Below are 20,992 nucleotides of genomic sequence, written 5' to 3'. Positions count from 1 at the left end.
AAGATAGCTTTAAACGGGAAGAGGGTAAAATTACATTAGATGTAAGGAAGAAATTCTTTACTCTGATGGTGATGAAGCACAGGTTCAGGTTGCCCACAGAAGCTGTTTCTGCCCCATCCCTAACAGCGTTCGAGGCCAGGTGGGACGGGGCTTGGAGCAACCTGGTTTAGTGGAAAGTGTCCCTGCCCCCGTGGCAGGACTGTTGGAACTGGATGATTTCTAAGGTCTTTTCTAACCCAAACCCTTCTGTGAAGATGCATAGTGAAGGCCACAGCAACGTTTCCCAGCACAGCAAACAGTGACTTCACTGTGTGGACCACAGCTTTCTGCATTTATTTGCAACTCTATGCATAATCAGGTGAAATAAAAGTAAAAGCTGGTGCAGGTGAAAGGCCCTAGAAAATCAAATCTGGAACCATGCCTGGTAGCTGAAGATTTAAGGAGTTTAGTTTGGAAACAGAGGCTGACCTATTCATCTATACAGAGAAAAGTTATTAAAGTGAAAAGAGCTTTTCATTTTATCTGCTAAATTCGTAACACAGCAAGGAATGAATGCTAGAAAAATTAAATCAAGAATGCAGCAACCATGAAGGTGATTAATCTTGATGCATTTCTAGAAGCCATCTCTTGCTGAACCAAGAAGCCTTGGATGGAAGATGGGACTGGGCACTTCCTGGAATGAAGCGCTGGCTCTGTGCAGAGGGTAGGGCTGGACTGCAGTGACTGTAAAATTGCAGATGTCTGGCATTTGTCACTTGTTCTTTATACTGTTGGGTTCAGACACCCAGTATTCACATTGGATGGAGTCAGATGTTTTCCTCATACATACAGAGCCATTTTGGGAAAACTCACGGGCAGTTCATAGACTGGATACAGCAGTTTCTAGAGCTTCCCTGTCTCCATCACTGATTGCACCAAGGTCGGTGTGCAGCTGGGTGCTGCACAGCATGGCTTTGGCATCCCTTTTCGGTTCTTGTCTTTATGCTGTGGAAGATCGGAGTTGCTCAGCAGCCCCTTGCCAGTGCAGTCCTGCTGCCAGGCAGAGGTGGTAGCCCTGGAATCAAAACGGCTCAAATGGCTTTTGAGCTGTGTGTGGCTTTGTGTCTTTGTTTAGCCACTGCAAAAATATATCATTAAAGGGAAAAAACTCTGCCTGGTAGATCCCAGAAGTGTTGATCAGACTCTTTATGCAGGCTTATCAAGGAGTCTGACTTGGAGAAAGCCTTTTAATGTAGAAATAGTCCTGTTTCTTAGGGAATGTCAAAAAAGACTGAGCAAAAATTAGTAACTTCTCTTTTTTCTTTTCTTTTCTTTTCTTTTCTTTTCTTTTCTTTTCTTTTCTTTTCTTTTCTTTTCTTTTCTTTTCTTTTCTTTTCTTTTCTTTTCTCTTTCCTTTTCCTTTTCCTTTTCCTTTTCCTTTTCCTTTTCCTTTCCTTTTCCACTTGGGAGTATTTAGCTCGGGTGCCTGCTTACGTGATGGAATTTTTTACACTCTGGTAAACATTTAAATGTGGAAATTATATTTCTTGGTTTTCTGCAGACTGTACTACAGATGCTGTGTGATAAAACAGTTGCTACAAATAGGAAAACAAATCAGAAATGCCCGAGTGTGCTCATTATCGTTAAGCAAAAAGTTTTCCTTCTCACTAGGTAGATTAGCAGAAATTTGGTTCATTACAAGGAGGAGGACAGAACAGTGTTCAGCAGCACTAAAATGAAATGCAGGTACAGGTCCCTTCCTGACAGCTCAGGATGTCTTTGCTTTAGTAACAGATACTCTGAAGAGAGGTCGCTTACTCTGGCTCCCAGTTCTATTAAAATCACTGTACTATTCTCTCTGTTGACAAAATAAGGTTTACGTTCACTTTTAATTTTTAAAGCAGGAGAAAAACCTGAGCTTGGCAAAGCCTTTTGAACTGCTGAATCAAGAGCTAGCTGCTTTCAAAGAGGGATTAAAACCTTTTAATCGCTTTATGTAAAAGAATATGGTGTTTAATGTGGTAGGCATGCTGGCAAAATTAATTTTCATGTTTTTTCAAGCACAAGATTTCAATTCTGTCTTTGTTTTCTGCTCCTGCATCTCTTACGGATTCTTTACTCTCTGCAATACACTTATTAACTTTGAAGTTTTGACGAAATGTTTGCAAATAACAAAATGCAGATTTGGAAGGAAAATAAGTTCCTAGGAGCAGGCACAGCTCTTCCATATTGCCTCGGGCGGTATTGTGATGACTGATTTCAGAGTCCAGTAGTTGGCATTATTATGCTCTTGTCCAATGTACATATTCCGTGCAAAAGAGAAGGCCTGAATTCAGTTGCTGAATATTGTGTATGATTAAACAAATGTTCTATATGTATGCATCTGAAAGCCCTTAAGCGAATGTTGTGTTAATAGTGATAATTGGAGGCAGTCTCCCTGCAATCCTTTCTAAAGCTAAATAAGGGCTAAGGCCAAAGGCCCAAATGTTTAATTGTATTAAACACAGAAGCTGAAAAATTTATTAACTCAGAAAGTGTGTATTACCAAGTTAATTGGAAGTGCCTTTAAGCTATTACCAGGTGGAAATTTGACTTCAGGTTTCAATTTTAAATTAAAGCAAAGCAGAAAACCATTCTGTGAGGCTGCTGGAAGGTCTGCAGTTAGAGCAGCTCTTCTCTGCTCTCCCTTGTTTTTCTGCTCCATGTAATAATACTTGGTATAAATGCTGTGAAGTTAGAGTTGAAAACTAAACCCATATATAGGAGTCTGGCTTTTGCCCAAGATACATAGCAAGGTGCACACATGGGTTGTGGGTGCTCTAGGGAAATGTAAAAGCAGAAGAGAACAAATGCAGATGGGGCTAGTTTTCTGCCTTCTTTTAATCAGTATTCTTCAGTTGTATGCAGGACTGCCTAGTGCTTCTTGGCATACTTTTCTTCTTCTAGTTATGTGTTATTTCAGTTATTGGAAGCAATTGTAAGAATGGTGTCAGAGTAGAGAGGTTGATTTATATCCCCGTGTCCCCCTCTCCTTTCCTGGCACACAGAAAGCTTTCGAAAACCCATGGACAAGAGTCAATCACAGCACAGGGATTAGCCAGAGTTAGGGATTTTCTTACTAAGATGTAAAGCAGCTCACACTGATAGCCAGCCAGGCACTTTGAGAAAGACATTACAACAGCCTTGAAAAATAAGGAGAAAATTTGCCACCCTGTGTGCAAAATCTGTAGGCACCCTGCAGATACGATACAGAGAGAAACAACCTTCCTGTTGTATTAAAGTCTAAGTTTCCTGCCTAAAACTCTCTCCACAAATAAATCAGCACCCAGAATGTTCAGTGCCGCTGAGTGACTTGCACAGCATCCTTGGGTGATGGTTGCCTGAGACAATTCTGTTTCAGTATCATGTGAGTTAATTTTAGGCATTTAAACTCTTTCAACAATTTCCATGATTCATAGACAGAATTAGAAATTTACTGAAGTGTAATACTATGATGACAGGCTGTTGCTGTAGTTTATTAATATCCAGTAATCGTGGCCTTAATACTTGAGTGAACAAATGGCTTTTAACTGGTATTTCTGTGGAATAAGTAGGTTTATCCAAACGTCAGCATTTAACAGTCGATACCTGGTTTCTACTGGTGAAGGTTTGGTTTATGTATAACTGCCCTGAAGAACACAGGACAGATAGGGTTTTAAGATGTTTCTTTAAGAAGAAATCTTCAAAAATTCAATTTTGACTTAAAGACTATTTGATGATGTATATCAGATTTAATAAGTATAAATCCTGTATTTATAAAAGGGATAAGAGGGCTTGGAAATGCCAGTTTAGGTGGGAAGGTTCCCACCTGTGTGTCTGCAGACAACACCTCAGCCCTGTCCAAGGCTGTGCCTTTAGACTGGGCTTATAGTAAGGAAAGCACCTATAGAAATTGTCAGCACCACCTGTTTGCTGAGATCATGAAGAAGCAGGAATCAAAGATTCTAAGAGTTTCTGGGCTTAAGTCATTTCAAATACCAATAAAATTACACACTTGACCTACCATGTTACTCCTGCATTCTCCTTAATTGAACTTACTACAGAAAAACAAAGCACAGCGGGTCTTGCCTGCTGCACTAAGTACCTTGTGTCTTAGTTCGCAGTATTTCCTGCTAGTGTTTGGGGAAACGCACAGCCTTTGTTAGGTGACTGCTTTTATTACTTTCGTAATGTAATTTTTCTACTGAAAGTTACAAAGGTCATTGAACATGTTAAAAGATCTTCTTAGAGTTTTGTATATTAATCATTCACGTTTCTTGGTTTCATTTTGTACAAACTCAGAAGATATCTTTGAGTAACTTTATGGAAGTCAGGAGATGAAGGTGAAGAGAAATGCAGCTTGCTTTCCGATAATGTTTGTAGATTTGATTATCATGGACAACCACACTTGATGCTGGAAAACTCAGCCACTGAAATTGGATTGAAATAGCAAAATCATTTGTCCTAGCAGTTGGGAATCTCTTAAGCATTAAAACCTAATAACAATAAGATGATAAAACAAGAGAGGAGGATGTGCAGGTAACATTAGGTAACCTGTAATTTAGAGTAATCTGAGGAATGTGTTGAATTTGGAATGCTATTTTCTGTGATTGGGATGCAGTTAAGTGTTTTTTAAAGTGGATGGGAGAGAGGGTTATGATCCATTTGCTGGATAAAAAGAAAATTGTGTATGTATCTGAGCCTGCAAGACCCCACTATATATTTGCATTTATTTAATAAGTACCTTGCACCAAGCAATGAAGGACAAAAATTTCATTTACAAAGTGCTGACATCTTAGTGAAATAAAACCAAAATAGGAAAAATAAGGAATGAATTAGCATTGTGATCACTGAGACTCACTGATGGCTTCAGTAAGCTGCTGTTAAAGAAAACTTATTTCAAGGCTCAAACAGGCTCTTCCTTCTTTTATATTATACAAGAATTAAAAATGTAAGTTTGAAAAATTGTATTTTGCCAAACAGTATTCTTGATAATCACAAAGGGAAGGAACCATATTTAAAAGATGTCGGGTATAGTGAAAGGAAACGATAAGGATATTAAATGTAAGAGTAGGTGGAGAGCCCACTGGCTTGCCTTCTGCCCTGCAGCAGATGCTTAGGAGAAAACTCACAGATTAGGTTTTAACTAGAGTATCTTTCCAGTAGACATCCATCCGTATACAGATACCAGTCATGGAAGATCATGAAGGAAACAGAGAAATGCCTTTGCTGTAAATATAAGAATGGGCCACCTCTGTCTTCTAGACCACCTTATTTCTACTTCAAAGTCATTCGTGAACCTGAGAAAGTCTGTGTCATTTTTGGTTTCTTCCCAGTGTTACAACAACCGAGCCACATCATCATTTTTCACGTATTTGTCCTGACAGCAGCCATGTGAGAACAGCAGGCAAGTTTTACAGTGGAAGGTGACGCACATTTGTGCCTTGGCATATGTGACAGGGAAGGTTAAAGGCAGGGATTTAAACCTGAATTTCACAATTTCCAGGCTCAAAGAACTATTCCCATTATCTTTTTGTGCTTGTACCAATAACTTCTTTTAATACATTTAGCCCAGGCACCTAAATAAGGTTACCCATGTATGCCTATTGTATGTGCTTATCTAGTTCATCTTGTATCACAACTGTAATTTTTTTCCTTCACAAAGGAGACTATATTCAATCTTAATTTAGCCAAGTCATAAAAGCTTTCAGATAAAAATACAAGCTCCCCTCCCCTACAACGCCAGTCTTATTTTTGGCTGCCCTTCTATTTAGAACAGTGGGCACTTGTAGCATGAGGACTGAGATATTTTTCTTCCAAATCTCTCGCAGCAGGTGAGTGTTCATGGAACACTTAATTGCAGACATGTGTTTAATAATTCATTTTTCTCAAACCTGTGTGCATCTCTTTGGAAAAAAATAGCATCTACAAGAGCAGGAGGAGCAGTCTGAGTGTCAGTTTCTGAATTAAAATTTTTGGATGAGGTGTATTTGATGTGGCTGCTAAATACTGAAAAAGCGTCAGGATTCAATTTAATTTCCTCATTTATTTTAAGAAATCATCTAATGATGGGTATGTGAAATAAAACAAGTTAATATTTGGGTATATGAAGCATATTTATGTTGGCATATATTACGTTTCAGCCACTTGAAATTTTTGGCTCTTAGAGAATTACAAGGAAGCATCTTTTATATGCCTATTGTGTGCTTAATGTGTAGCAAAATACAAGGATCTGTGCTAAATATGCGTGATCCAGCGTCATTTTTCAAGGCTATGGCTGGTTTTCAGCTCAGGTAATGCAGATCATATGTTACTTCTCAGAAGCCACAGTTCACGTAAAAGACACCTTGCCAGGTTAGAGGGAGGGTACACCTCTGTGCCTTGGCCTGGAAGGCAATCTGGCAAGAGAGGCTTTTCTCCCTGGAAAAGTCCTTTGGGTTCAGTGAGAAATTGCACAGCCTAAAACCAGCAGATGTGATGAAGTAACTCTGAACCGTTCTGGTAAAGAGAGGAAATCCTGAAAAAGTGAACTGAAATGTTACTATACTGCTACATACGTTTGGTAGGGCAAATTCTAAAATAGCTGCCACAATGGTTTTCTGATTTATAACAGTTGTTTCACAACAAGCAAATTGTCTAGGATAGAGAACAGGAGCGATTTTTATATATAAATGTGGGTGAAGGAAATGCATCTTTATTGTTGCCCTGCAGGAAGACTGTGTCGGTGGCTCTCCAATAGACCAGAGTTTCTGCCTCTGTGGGCTTCAGGCTCTCAAACCCATTACACTTGCTTTTGCTGGGGAGGGCAGACAACAGCCTTACTGATTAGTGCATATCTAACTTGACTGCTGGTACTTCTCTCTCTGCCTTTCTGCACCCATGTTCTTGTGGATCTCTGAAAATGTAATTCGAGGGAGCATTTCTTCTGAAGTCACTACACACCCTAGCTCAGCCGAGGACTCTGCGTGAGTTTCCTGCTGTTTTCCAGCATAGTGAAGTAGACTCATGTGTGCCTGAATCTCTGTTAGCACCTCTTCCACACCATGAGGCCCTTCTTGTGATTCACTTTATAGGATTATCCAGGAATGTGTGCTTGCTCAGCCGGTGACTTTATCAACACTACCGACTATAAAAGGAAAGTCCTTTTCTTCTGAAATGTTAGTCTGGGGTTTTTGGGGGTATTGTGGTTTATTCTTTTTTTTAAGTTCTTCAATGGAGAGCATGTCTGAGCAAGTTGTTATTTTTCAGCCCCCAGCCAAAGAAGATGAAGCCTGCTTCCTTCTCTTGTAAGAAAATGCTCTTTTTCATGGTCTTCCTTCTCAAAACTGTGTTGTTCCCATAAGCTCCCTAGAATAATTTAGTTTTGAGCAAAGACCAAACAGGGAAAATTTCAGCGAAGAAGGTGAAAGTTTTCCCATTCTCCTGCCTGAAGCTTATGAGTGAGTAGAAATTATGATAGCAGTAATTTCCACTCCTGGTGTAGTGGGAACTTGGGTTATGAAGTGAGGAGCAGAAATTAGTTTAAGGGTGAGAACTGAACGTGCTCCAGGGATCTGACACTGAGCAGAGAGGCTAGAGAGGGCGAGGCTGGAGTTGGACTTGGATTTATCAAATTTATCAAGTGATAAATACACACCAGCCTGGAGTTGTTACTCCACGTGATGGAGTAAGCAGAGTTGGGTGTGATGGGCACCCAGCCATCCGGCACCTCTCCCTGCTGTCATCCAAGACTTGCTCGTAAGGGTCTTTCTTGAGCTGATAGTTCACAGATCTGTCTTTGGAGTACAATGGCTCTTTTCTTTTTTCTTTTTTTTTTTTTTTTTTTTTTCACTTTTTTTAGACTTTCAGTAAAAAAAATCTTCAGCTTTGCCTGGTCCTTAGGTCATCAGGGAAAAGTCAGGATTTCACTGTGAAAGACACTTCAGTTCCGTGTATTTATTTGTAGTTTGTTTGAACAGCAAACAGCTTAAAACTTGGTATGTTCATAATCTTCTGTGGAGACTCTGGTCATTTTGAGTTTAAGAAGATGGGAAAGACCACAACTAGGCTACTGATTAAATACTGTATTTTCGGTACATCCTTATTTTTTCTGATTGTGTTTCTAGGGCTACCGTGAGAGCACAAATGCTCAAAACAGGTTAAAAAAGGCTGTTTGTACCATCACCTGGCCCTATCTGTGGGGGTTACAACTGCCTTTTGGAGGTAACTAGTGATACGTCACACAACAGCTTCCTCCTGGCAGTAGAGTTGCAGAGATGTTGGTTGTCTAGTCCACTTAACATGCATTTTCCACAGACACCAAGATTTTCACAGATGATCCGTTGCACTTCTGTTAGCTCTCACTGAGATAAGTTTTGGGATTTGCTGTAACAGTTACCAATCAGTATAAAAATATGGATACTCATGCCTGACTCTATTGTCTAGGGGCCAGAACTCAGGATTTTGGGTTTGCTTAATTAGTACTATCCTTCCATTTCAGAACTTTAGGGCATACAAATGTTTAAACTGTCTTTGCAGAAATACACTTTCCCAGACCATGTGAGAATTTGGTTTATATATGTATATATTTGGCATACTTTTCTGACCTGTCTCAGTGGATTAAATGGTTTCCAGAAATCGGAGTTGATGGATTAGATGTGCAGGGGAAAAAGATTTATTGCAACAATGTAAATTCAAAGCAGCAGAGGGTTTTATTTTTGTTTTTACTGTAGGTGAACATTCAGTTTCCTCTTGGTCTGTTTTTTTAGATTATTGAATGTTTTGGGGTTTTTTTTTAATTTTTATTTAGAATGTACAAAGGTAATGTAAGTCCTCAGTGTATGAACTGGGGAATAGGTGTACAGTGAGAGATATAATTGCATTGTATTCTTCAAGGACAGAAGTTTTTGGATTCTGCTGTATTTCTTACTTGAAAAATTTACACTATTTTACTAAGATCACAGGGTAGATAACAGAAAATCAAAAAACCAAATCAACTGCCAAAATGCGCTACAAGACCTCAGCTCAGCACGCTGCATAGCAAAGCAGTCAATCACACTGCAATCACTAGCAACCTGAACAGTAAATTAACATTTCACTGGAATAGATGAGAGGTGAATAAACACAGATATATGTAAATATAAACTAAGTAGAAATAGACATGATTATAGATGAGTAAATACATGAAATCAGCATCAGTTAAGCAAGCACACTTAATAATTATTTGCTGTTCAGCTGTTCCTGTCAGGACAATGTGCCAAAGACTGCAGACAGCAGCCGATGTGTTTTAAAAGACATTTTCTGGGTTTTGAGCTATTTTTATTTTGTGCAGTCCTGGGGCTCCTTCACCACTGATGGTAAATTCAGTACACCTGTGTGTGACGCATTTCTGTAGTCAGGTCAGGTCTGTGATATTCCTTCACAGAACCTTGTTGAGGACAGAACACGTGTATCTGCTTATATGTGGACAGTTCTGACCTTGGTAGGTCCATCATCCGCAAAGAGCTTTTGGAAGTAAAACTGAGCAAGCAGCAGTAGTAGAGGTGCAGGCCTGCAGCGTAGTGTCTCAGCTGTGACCTGCACATCACCACCAACCATCGGGGCTGGCATGTCCCCTGGTGCCTGTGGTCCATGCGGGTGCTTGGTGGGCTCCCTAGCAGGCTGCTCAGCTGCCACCCACCCCTCTCTGCGAAGCGTGTCCTCAGCTAGTAGTTGCTTCTCTATGTGGTGCAACTGATCTGACTTCACTCTAAAGCTGTGGTGGGCTGACCTTGACCAGCTGCCCACCCGGTTGAAGGGAAATACCTGCTCCACCATCTCCATGGGCTGCAAGGGAGTCTCTGCTTGGGCACCCAGTGCTCCTTCTCCTGCTTCTGACCTGGGTGCTCACAGGGCTGTTTCTCACACTTTTTACCTCACTCCTCACTGCTGTGAGGCATTTTGCCTTTTCTTAAACCAGTTACCACAGAAGCACTGCCATGACAAGCGTGGCTGTGCCCTGATGTGAGGCCATTTTGGAACTGGCTATGTCCAGCACAGGGAAGCCCTGACTTCTCGTCACAGAGACAGTCCTGCAGCTCACCCCAGCACCCCGTACAGATACAGCGTGTGTGAAGCAAGAAGCATCCTGGGCCCTCAGCAAGCAAGCACAGACCAGGGAGACCCCTGGTCTCATCGACATGTTGTAGTAGGCCAGAAACTGGCCTCTGGTCTTCGTCAAAAGCAGCAATTGGAGGATGTCGCTTGGTTGAGCTGCCGTGTGTGTTGTCACACCGTGCCATGCGTTATGTAAGATGTTAGGGTGGGCTAAACCAGAAGGTGAAATTGGGATTAAGGAGATAGCAAAGTCTTCAGAAATCGTTGTGTAAGGACAAAGTTGCACTCCGCAGTTTCAGGTGCACGTGCCAGCTTGCAGATGCTGAGGTAGAGGTGCTGTCTTCCAGCTCTGTTCTGATCCTGCCATGAGCCATTGTGCTCCCTACCCTGCTTGAAAAGAAGAAAAAAAGTGACTTTTTGCCAGGTTAGTGGCAAAATCTGCACCACAGAGGCCCTGGTAACCCTGGAGCTTCTTTCTAGGGGCTTGGGCATCAGTATCTGGAGGCAGGGAAGGGAGGTGAGGTGCAGAGGAAGGTCCCTTCTTTAGTAGCTGCAAGCTGCCAGACTGGCCTAGCTCTAACTTGCAGCTGCACCCTTAGGATTTTAATCTCTTAAACATTAGGAAGATGCATTTAAAGATTGTTTTCTTTTAGCATCACTGAAAATGTATCCCTCCTAGATGAGGGAAACTCAGCCCTCAGTTTATGAGAAGCTTAGTGTTTAAAGCACCTGGACTGACAAGTGTCGTCCCCCTCTCCCTCAAGGACATACTCATGGACGTGTCCAGAACATGAAGATGCGGAGCCACCACCAACTTCATTGGGAATATTGGTTCAGTGTCTTGGGGTTGAACAGGTTTTGCCTCTTACTGCTTTCTATGTCCCAGCAGTTGTTTCTGCCTCATTTACAGCTCAGGTTCATCTTTGAGGGGGTCAGTCAGAGCTGTATTTGAAACATGACCGTAGTGCACTGAATGACATCATAGGTGGATTCTGCTAACTCCCTCTGTGGAGTTAAATGCTTTAGTGCCTAATAGGGATACAGGTTATCAAACACTTCTCACGTGGACAGAGTAGTGTTTCAAAATGATCCTTTGATTGCAAAGTTTTCTTGTACAGCAAGTGCAAAAGAAAAATACAGACATTCCATCTGAATGCCAAGTTTTATCCATCCAAGCCTGTCATGTAAATCCAGAAGATGTAAAGATGCAACTGTATTTTCATGAAACTTTTATTGATTATTATAATGTTACATGATTCCTCTCTCCCCTGTATTTGTATCTTTTTCATTTTTTGTTGAGACTTCCAGGCCTGAATGTCACTTTGGTTTCGTTGCTGACTTTCACTTTAATTAGTCTCTCACCAAGCATAGGCCAGACTGTGCAAGTTTCCAGATACTTACAGACCAGAATTTTTGTGTCAATCCACATATAAAATGAAATTCAGGGGTGTTATTTGTATACTTAAAACCTTATCTGTTAATTTTTCTGAACGTCTTAACAGCTTTCAGGAAAACTAATGGCAACATATGGCAGATTTTGTGGGTTTGGTGTCTCAGCTGTTGTGTAGTTTCCAATGCTATGACCATGTTATAAACCTGCAAAAATCCATTTATTAAAAAAAATAAACCGTAAAAATGGTTCCAAATTGTCATATACCTGAATGAATGCCCAGGGGGCTGGGGGGAGCCCTCTGTTGCCCTCATTTACAGTCAAGCCAGATAGACTTTGTTCATTTCAGGAAAAAGAGGTGCTCAAGCAGAAACTGTGCTTGTTATGTTGCAGTCTGTGCTGAATTTCTGTGGCCAAGGCCATTCAACCTGGATTTGTAGTAGGAGCACCAATTATCTTATAATTTAGATTAGCATGACACATTCCTTGCTTATCTGGTGTTGTATCCTCATGGGGGTGATTTGATTCTTTTTCCAGGCAAGCCAACGTTTATGAAAGCTCCTGAAGATCAAATTGGGATTTCTGGAGGAGTGGCCTCTTTTGTGTGTCAGGCAACAGGAGAGCCCAAACCTCGTATCACATGGATGAAGAAGGGGAAGAAAGTCAGTTCTCAGCGATTTGAGGTAATTGCAAAACAAAAATAAGAATTTGGTAATTAAATCTAATGCTTGTGGATCTTAATTACGCAATAATCATCATTGTAACTCGGGTATCTCTGCATCACTACAGTACAGAGTCTAGAGCTTTAGAGTAAAGTCAGTTTCCTTCCCTGCAACAATGCAATCTGTAGTGTAGTGCAGGCATTGTCTTTGATCTTGATGCTTGAAGCAGACGCATAGGACATCCTTCTTCAAATGGGACACTGGGGCTTACAACTGGATGGCAGATAAGAGTTGGATCTAGGAGTAAACTTCCATTTTCATTGTCAAAATTGATGAGGCACCCCAGTGGAATTCAAAAGTGGGATGCAGAAATGCTATTGAAAGGCTTTCCAAGTGATGTCTACTGCCATTCCTCCAACAATCATGCTTGGAAGGGGAATGGTGAAGTAATCCTGAATGGTGAATTGACTTCCCTGTGAACTAAAGTCTGAAAGAGAGGAAGAGGGAAGAGCAGGTGTAAGAAATGCTTTTGAAAAAGGGTCCAATTTGGTCCGTATTTTAAAAAGCAAATACATTTTCACTGACTTTCTCCACCTTTTTCTCCACTTTCCTTTTTTGGAGTTGGGCTCTTTTCTCTAAAAATGCCCTTGGAAATGTGACCCTTCTACCATTCTGTTGCCTTTCCTCTAATCCCCTGTCTTTGATGGTTTTGCTTTTCTAACCAGAGCACAAGATGACTTTGCTACATAGAATGGATTGATTAAAGTCACCAATTTATTCATGATTTTGTATGTGAGCAGAAAACCTCAATTAATCAATTTTAATCTTGTTTTACATTGTTATTTTTCCTTAATAAAGGTTACATTTTGTTCTATAGTAATCATTTAAACATTCTAATTTTTTAGTAGCTATAACCTTTATAGTGAATTCGGTACTTACTGTGGCTGGTGGGAGGGCTATGTCATATGTACATTAATACGAGCAATTTCCTACCTTTATTCACATTAGTTTTGATCTATAGTTGAGGCATTTGTATTAGATATTTTTTTAGATCATGAATAATATCTTTTTTTGCTAGATTACTATTAATTTTACCTCATTACTAAGCTGGCCTTTATTTGGAGGTGTCCTGGTTTTGGCTGGGATAGAGTTAATTTTCTTCCTAGTAGCTGGGAGGAAAATTGGAATTAACTTTAAAGGAAAAAGAAAAAAGCGACAAAACAAATCTGATGAACACGTACTAAGTTATTACACAAAAGATGTATCTATTGCTAACAAATGAACAGCATTTTGGTCTCAGTGTCTATCAAGTCATTAGTAGCTGTAGCTCCCTTCCTTTGACACAGAGTGTTTGTTCAAAGGATAGTAAGGGCAAAAGAGCTTTTCTGCTGTTTCATCTCTTAGCTTTTTAGTCCTTATCACTGAAGTGATTTCACTGTTGCATCTGACTTTGTCTTGGTTTAAAATTTGGCAGTAGCCCTGTCCTGTGTAAAGGTTATAGGAAGTTCAGCATTTTGTCACAATTCTAGATTTAATTTAAAATTGAGTATTAAAAAAAATAATAATTCCTTAAAACATACTATGGTGATGTTCATGTTTCTCTGTCTTTCTCTTTCTCTGCTTAACCTCAAGTTAGGCTTTTTTTTTCAGACTGTTCCTGTTACTTAGAATAGAAGGACTATTCTTTCCAGCCTGAGGAATACCAGATTTTCCATGGTCTTGATTAGCTTTTGATTTCTAAGTATTTCTCCTGTCACTGCAGAGTCTTGTGTCACACATTATTCTTCTCCTTCCTGTTTTCACTCATTTGGTCTTTATGGTGTTTAGGAGAAGGACTCCTAAACAGGGTCTTGAGAACAGGATGAAGGTTTTGCATGTGGGTAATGCAGGTCCTAGGCTGGCATACATGCATCTGGAACAAAATATAGCTTAGTCTCTTCATCTCCCCCTGCAGTTCCCAAGTGACAGGAGGGGGTTTTGTGCCGTTACCTCATGCTGTCACCATCTGCAGCTCAGTTAATATTTCCAGCTTTTGCTGTGCTCAGTAATAGGAGAAGGATGAGTTTGGCATTAACAGTGGCCTGAGGCTGTGCCTTCCTGTTAAGGAGCACTGTATAGTTATCCAGCTGCAAACTGACAAATACCTCTTTCTTCCATGTAGAAGTTAGAGAAATACATGTTACAGCATAGCAGGATGGATGGAAAGGCAATGATTTATTAAGGACTTAATTTATTACGCTGGGGAAGGAATTGTAATTACATCATTGTTGATTATGCCAGAGTTGTAAAGTACCTGATGCTGAAGGACATTAAAAGCACTCACTTTCTGTCGGAGTTAGCATGCACTGTAAGTGCTCAAGGTTTTATTCTAGCTTAGTTACTATTTTCCTGGTAATCCCGCAAGAGTATATCATTCTGCTCTTCCATCAAGGTGAAAGTTGGCACTAAATTGCTGTCAGTGTGATTAGTAAAACCATTAGTACAAATATGGCTCAGATGTTTTAAATCATCAGATCCACATCTTTATTACCAGGTTGATAATTTGTCAACCTTAATTGACTCATAAAGAACCTCATTGGATCCTCATTTGTTCTGGCCTCCTCAGAGGACAAATATGTTCTTGACACTGAAATTTTTGCATTTCTGGACATGGAACACTTGACTAATTGCATGGCATTTTATAGCTTACAGGGCTTGTTTTGGTTTAGTTTCTGGTTTTTAACCCCTGGATTGTATTGACTTTAGGTTTTTGTTGGAGAAGATATCAGTAAAGCAGTGCTTTCTTTTCATTGTTGAAGGTTATAGAGTTTGATGATGGATCAGGATCGGTTCTGCGGATACAGCCCCTGCGTGTTCATCGAGATGAAGCTATCTATGAGTGCACAGCAACCAACAGTGTTGGGGAGATAAACACAAGTGCCAAATTAACAGTGTTAGAAGGTAAGTGGGAAGTTTTCTCATGCCTTAGGTGACAGAAGACATGGCTTTGACTTTGGTAGCTATCTTTTGGTTTGGTGCTTTTAAATGACCTGGTGATATTTTAGATTGGTTTGGAAAAGCTGTGTTCTTTCTGTATCATTTGCTGTAATTTCACCCAGTGATAGAAACTAATACTTTTGAGGCAATCATGAAAGGATTTCAGATTCTGAACTTTCTTTCAAGTGTTTTAGTTGTATTGTTTGAGATGTGTCATTTCTAACTTGGAAGGCTAGCTACAGAAGCACTTGTATACTTTTCTCATCTGTCTGCTTTGATATAATACCCATCTTCAGGGTATCTAAGAACTGTATCTGACAGTCATAAACTGAATCTATGTTGCTACACCTTCGGGATTAAATCAGCACAGTTCTTGAACAGATTTTCAGGTTACTCTTCATATTTTGAGTTTGATGTGGCATTTAGCTCAGTTTGCTTTTCACAGTGGTCGCAACTTGTTATTCTGTTTCTTCTGTTAAAGAATAGATGTTGATCTTTGTCCGCTATATGGGCAGGCTTTATTTTGCTTGCTGTGTTGTTTCCTTTCAATGGCATTTTTTGTGGAAGAGAAGTATATTAGATACAAAAAGGATTGTGATGAGTTGATGGGGTTGGTTTTTTTCTTATATTAGATTGTCAGATTTATTGTGTGCTTTTAAGGAAATCGGGGTTTTTTTCAGCTCATCAATGTTTTGTATTATTTGTTCATATATAGGATATTGTAACTGTACTGAAATATTCTGAATCGGGCATTTGGCTGAGTGGATTCTTTCTTATTTTACTTGCATTTACTAAGACAAGAAGGAAAAGGATTAGGCAAATTGCTTGGTGTGTATGGAGTGATGTAGAAACTTTTGAATAATGAAAAAACTAGAAAACTAGATGGGAAAGTGGTTGTTGTTGTATGATTTTGAACCAGAGGTGACTGATTGTCCCAGTGGTGAGTATGCAAGCCATACGTGACAAGCTAACAAGGTGCTTGGTGACAGCCAGCATGGCTTCACTAAGGGGAAATCCTGCCTGACCAATTTGATGGCCTTCTATGATGGGGCTACGGAATTGATGGACAGAGGCAGAGCAGTTGACGTTATCTACCTGGACTTGTGCAAAGCCTTGGACACTGTCCCACACGACATCCTTGTCTCTAAATTGGAGAGACATCAATTTGATGGGTGGACCACTTGGTGAATAAAGAACTGGCTGGATGGCCACACGCAAAGAGTTGTGGTCAATGGCTCCATGTCCGGCTGGAGACCAGTAACGAGTGGTGTCCCTCAGGGATTGGTGTTGGGACCGGTCTTGTTCAACATCTTTGTCGGTGACATGGACAGTGGGATTGAGTGCGCTCTCAGCAAGCTTGCCGATGACACCAAGCTGTGTGGTTCGGTTGATACGCCGGAGGGAAGGGATGCCATCCAGAGGGACCTCGACACGCTTATGAGGTGGGCTGATGCCAACCTTATGAAGTTTAACAGTGACAAGCGCAAGGTCCTACACCTGAGTCGGAGCAATCCCAGGCACAGCTACAGGTTGGGCAGAGAAGAGATTCAGAGCAGCCCTGCAGAGAAGGACTTGGTGGTGTTGGTCGATGAGAAAATGAACATGAGCCGGCTTCAGTGTGCGCTCACAGCCCAGAAAGCCAACCGTATCCTGGGCTGCATCAAGAGGAATGTTACCAGCAGGTCGAAGGAGGTGATCCTGCCCCTCCACTCTGCTCTCATGAGACCTCACTTGGAGTATTGTGTGCAGTTCTGGTGTCCTCAACATAAAAAGGACATGGAACTGTTGGAACAAGTCCAGAGGAGGGCCACGAAGATGATCAGGGAAGTGGAGCACTTCCTGTATGAAGATAGGCTGAGAAAGTTGGGGCTGTTCAGCCTGGAGAAGAGAAGGCTGCGTGGAGACCTCATAGCAGCCTTCCAGTATCTGAAGGGGGCCTACAAGGGTGCTGAGGAGGGACTGTTCATCAGGGACTGTAGTGACAGGACAAGGGGTAACGGGTTCAACCTTAAACAGGGGAAGTTTAGATTGGATATAAGGAAGAAGTTCTTTACTGAGAGGGTAGTGAGGCACTGGAATGGGTTGCCCAGGGAGGTTGTAAATGCTCCATCCCTGAAGGTGTTCAAGGCCAGGTTGGATGAGGCCTTGAGTGGCACGGTTTAGTGTGGGGTGTCCCTGCCCATGGCAGGGGGGTTGGAACTTGATGGTCTTAAGGTCCTTTCCAACCCTAACTATTCTATGATTCTAAGCTACCTGTTTTCCCTTGTTCTCCCATCCCCATTTATAGCATAAAGGTAATCTTATTTTCTCTCTGCTCTGTGACAAAGAATACAAACAACTGTAGTGTGCTCAGACACTATGGTGATGGGAATCACAGAAATCAGTCACGACTTGATATGATCATGTATCTTGTTTCTGGAGATGGGGCATCTTAAACGATCAGCTTGCTCTGCAGTAGTAGTATTACTACGAATAGGATAACATGCTGTAGACTTGAAAATTATTGGGGAGAAATCACATTCTTTTTGTTATTTCTTGCCTTTGCAGTCACGTATGTGAGTGCATAAAGCTCAGTGGAGATCTTTCAGCAGTTTATGTGCAGATCTGCATTTAAATGCTTCTTGCAACTGGATTTTTGTAACACTAGATACTTGAATACCCAACTATGTGTTCCAAGCACATTCCTGTTTCCTTTAGTTGCAGTTGCCTTTATGTATCTCAGATATGTATGCATATGCATACACACACTAATAATTTATTTGCTCTGTGTTAAATGTTCAAAGGCCCACAGAGACATGCATTGCATGAGGGAGCACAACAGTATTTCTTAGCTCCATGGTGCTCCTGCTGCTTTCCTGATGAGATAAAACGCTCAGACCACAACATTAACAGGGAATGTTAGAAAAAGCCAGAGACAGGAAAAGACACGCGTGCACACAAGTGTAGAGCCATAGAAGCAAGAATCACTGCCAGTCAGGCACAGAGCCTGTTTCTCTATTTGGAGATGTCCTTTAATCAGGGGTAATGCTAGTTTAACATGATCCCATAAGGTTAAAAATGATATGCAGGCTGGGGGCTGTGTTTTCCTCTCTAACTGAAGAGTATGACCCCTTGCTGAGCACTCTTGTAATGGGCAAAATTAAGAAACATTTGCAGTATAACAGTTTGTATGTGCTCATGCATATAGATCTGTAAGCTTGATTACCAAGGATGAAGAGCTACTTGTGCCTCTTACGTTGACTTAACTGATGAAGGAGACGAGTTCTGTTATGATGTATCTGTATTTCAGAAAAAACGTATTTCTCTTTTCTGAGACTTTCTATGGACAGGTCTGTATTATTTTTTTTTTTCAGTCATGCTATCTTATTGTTCTGTGCTGTCTGCCTTAGGTTATGCTGTTTCTGCATTTTGGGAGTGTGAATTTTTTTAGTATTAATGTTTCTTTGCTTACTTGTTGGCAAAGCAGATATTGTAACTCAGTGCCCTATTTGTGGTTGTGTTTAGTCTCAATGGCCTCCAGAATGTAGTGGTAAGTGCCCCACCTTTGTTAAAGCATCACTTTCCTAACATTAATTTTTTAGAGGTATTCGAAAATGACACATTTCACATGGAACCTTTGATACCTTCAAGGCTGTCAACTAGGACTGGATTTTCCCTGTGCTTCTGGGGTTAAAATAATTTCTGTAATTGCTCTCAGGTGGCAGTTTGAATGATGCAGACATTCTGCAATCCCTTTCAAGAATTTGACTAATGCAGTGGTCCCTGGTGCATGACAAAGCTCTGTCATAGATGTCCTTATGGTTACATGCTGCTAAATACACTGCATGTATTGATTTTTGCATTAAAAATCCTTTATAACAGTAAGTTTTAATACTTCTTCACAATTTGCTCTTTAGCACATAGGCCTTAAGATTAAATCCAGAAGTTGTAGTCAGGGTTTAGCAGGCAGTTATTAGATGTCTTTGTAGCTAGCTAATCTGGAGCTTTATTTTATTTTGATTTCTGCAATGTTTTACAGATCAGAGGCAGATAATCCTTTCTAATTGCCAACTTACTCCATTCTGAATATTAAGAGAGAAGCACAAGTCCAGTCTCCTGAAGGAACTGGGAATTCTCACATTAGTGAATCTCTTTCAACAGTTTGGTTCCCTACTACCCTTTCATTCTCTACTCCCATGTCTCTCATTTTTCCCTTCTAACGGCAAGTCCTGTTATGACCAAACTACGTATACCTAGTGTAACTGGAAATTATATCTCCTGTTGATAGTAGGAGAAATAGACGTGCATATACCTTCTCTTCTTGTTTCTCCTGGGTAGCTGATAACCTGAATTATGTATGAGTCATACTGAACATTTCTATCTTTTTTCCAATTATGACCTGAGGCAGCACAGAAGTACGTACATTCCTGCCTGCCTGGCAGAGGAGAAAAGCAGCACAGAGAGGGGAGGGCTAGAATCAATAAGCTGACACACATTCCCAAGAAAGGCCTCGGGGACAGTTAGTGGCACTAACAAATTAATAAATATATTATTCAGTGGTAATGTTGAGAATTACAGAGCTTTTTAAATAGGGAGATAATATAAAAAGTGACTAGGAAGGATGCCAGCGTGGAAGAACGTGGAAGCAGGCTGATTGCAGGAGTGTCTCTGTGGTGTTCTTCCACAAAACTCCTTCTAGGTTCAGCACTGCAGCTGTATGAGGAAAGGTGATGGTAAACAGCGTTTGTCTCTAGTTGCCTGTGCACCAAAGTGTATCTTCAGTCTGTTGTTTCCAGCAAGCTCCACCCAACAGGAAGACAGGGAAAATTAGTGCCGAAAAAAAAGTCTTCAAGGAGCAGAGGGAGGAGTACATAGATTCTTTGGGAAAGGAAGGAGGCTCAAACACAACGTGTATTATCAGTCCCTTCTCCCATGACTTTCATAGAGTCATAGAATTACAGAATGGTTTGGATTGAAAGGGATTTAAGAGATCACGTAGTTCCAATCCCCCTGCCATGGGCCGAGACACTTTCCACTAGACCAGGTTACTCAAGCTCCGTCCAACCAGGCCTTGAACACTGCCAGGGATGGGGCAGCGACACCTTCTCTGGGCAACCGGTGCCAGTGTCTCACAACCCTCATAGTTAAGAATTTTTTCCTAATATCTAATCTAAATCTGCCCACTTCCAGTTTAAAGCCATTCCCCTTGTCCTATCACTACTTGCTTGGTTACAGGTTTTGATTTCCAGAATTGGGAAACTACATAATTGTAACTTGTACTTTAATGCTCTGAAAGCAGTCTTATTTTCACTCCTCTATAACCCAAAGCATATAGTCATAGCCAAGTGACGCTGAATATATTCAGAGTTTCATTTTCCTTTGTTTTTAAGTAGGTTAAATGAAAATGAAAATACCATGTCCAATTTCCATTTCCAGCACAGATCTGTGCAAATCCTCTATGCCCCTGTCCCAAACTCCTAATCATGTGGCATGTAGTTATCTGCCTGGAGAGACTGCCAGGCTCCACAGGAGAGCAGCTCCTGATAAAGAGGACAGATAGAAGAGCTGGTAAAGGGTTGCTTGCACACTGCTTTTCAGTCTCAAGGTAACCCAGTAAGTTAAATTTCACTGGCTGGTTTTGTGCTGGCAGAACTCAGGGAAGTCCTGGTGTGCTTCATTGAAGCCCTGGAAAGTTCCCCAGTGTGCAGCAGTTGTCCCAGGGTGAGAAGCACCTCCACCTTATTGTAATTTGCTGTTTGCTGAACCATGTCATGAGCTTAATTTCATTCACCATCTGCCATCTGCATTCCAGTTCCTGGTGTTACCCTGTTTGAAATGCTGTAAATGATAAAGCATTTGACTGTTACAAATGATTTCTGCAGAGAGATGGATCTCAGAAGGCCTCAAACAATAT

At 40.9% G+C, this 20,992-nt stretch overlaps 1 protein-coding gene across 1 annotated transcript in view; it reads left to right on the top strand.

Moving 5' to 3' along the window:
* Positions 1 to 20,992, top strand: part of PTPRF (protein tyrosine phosphatase receptor type F) — a 254,311-nt gene that overhangs the window by 40,028 nt on the left and 193,291 nt on the right. The window contains exons 2-3 of the mRNA XM_080624134.1: positions 11,999 to 12,144; positions 14,922 to 15,063. Coding sequence (XP_080480260.1) covers positions 11,999 to 12,144; positions 14,922 to 15,063 — 288 coding nt within the window. The remainder of the gene's footprint in view (positions 1 to 11,998; positions 12,145 to 14,921; positions 15,064 to 20,992) is intronic.

Source organism: Psittacula echo, assembly GCF_963264785.1.
Source record: "Psittacula echo genome assembly, chromosome: 7".
In the NCBI taxonomy this organism is placed as follows: Eukaryota; Metazoa; Chordata; class Aves; order Psittaciformes; family Psittacidae; genus Psittacula; species Psittacula echo.
The sequence above is the reverse complement of the archived record's forward strand: the minus strand, read 5'-3'. Positions and strand labels throughout refer to the sequence as shown.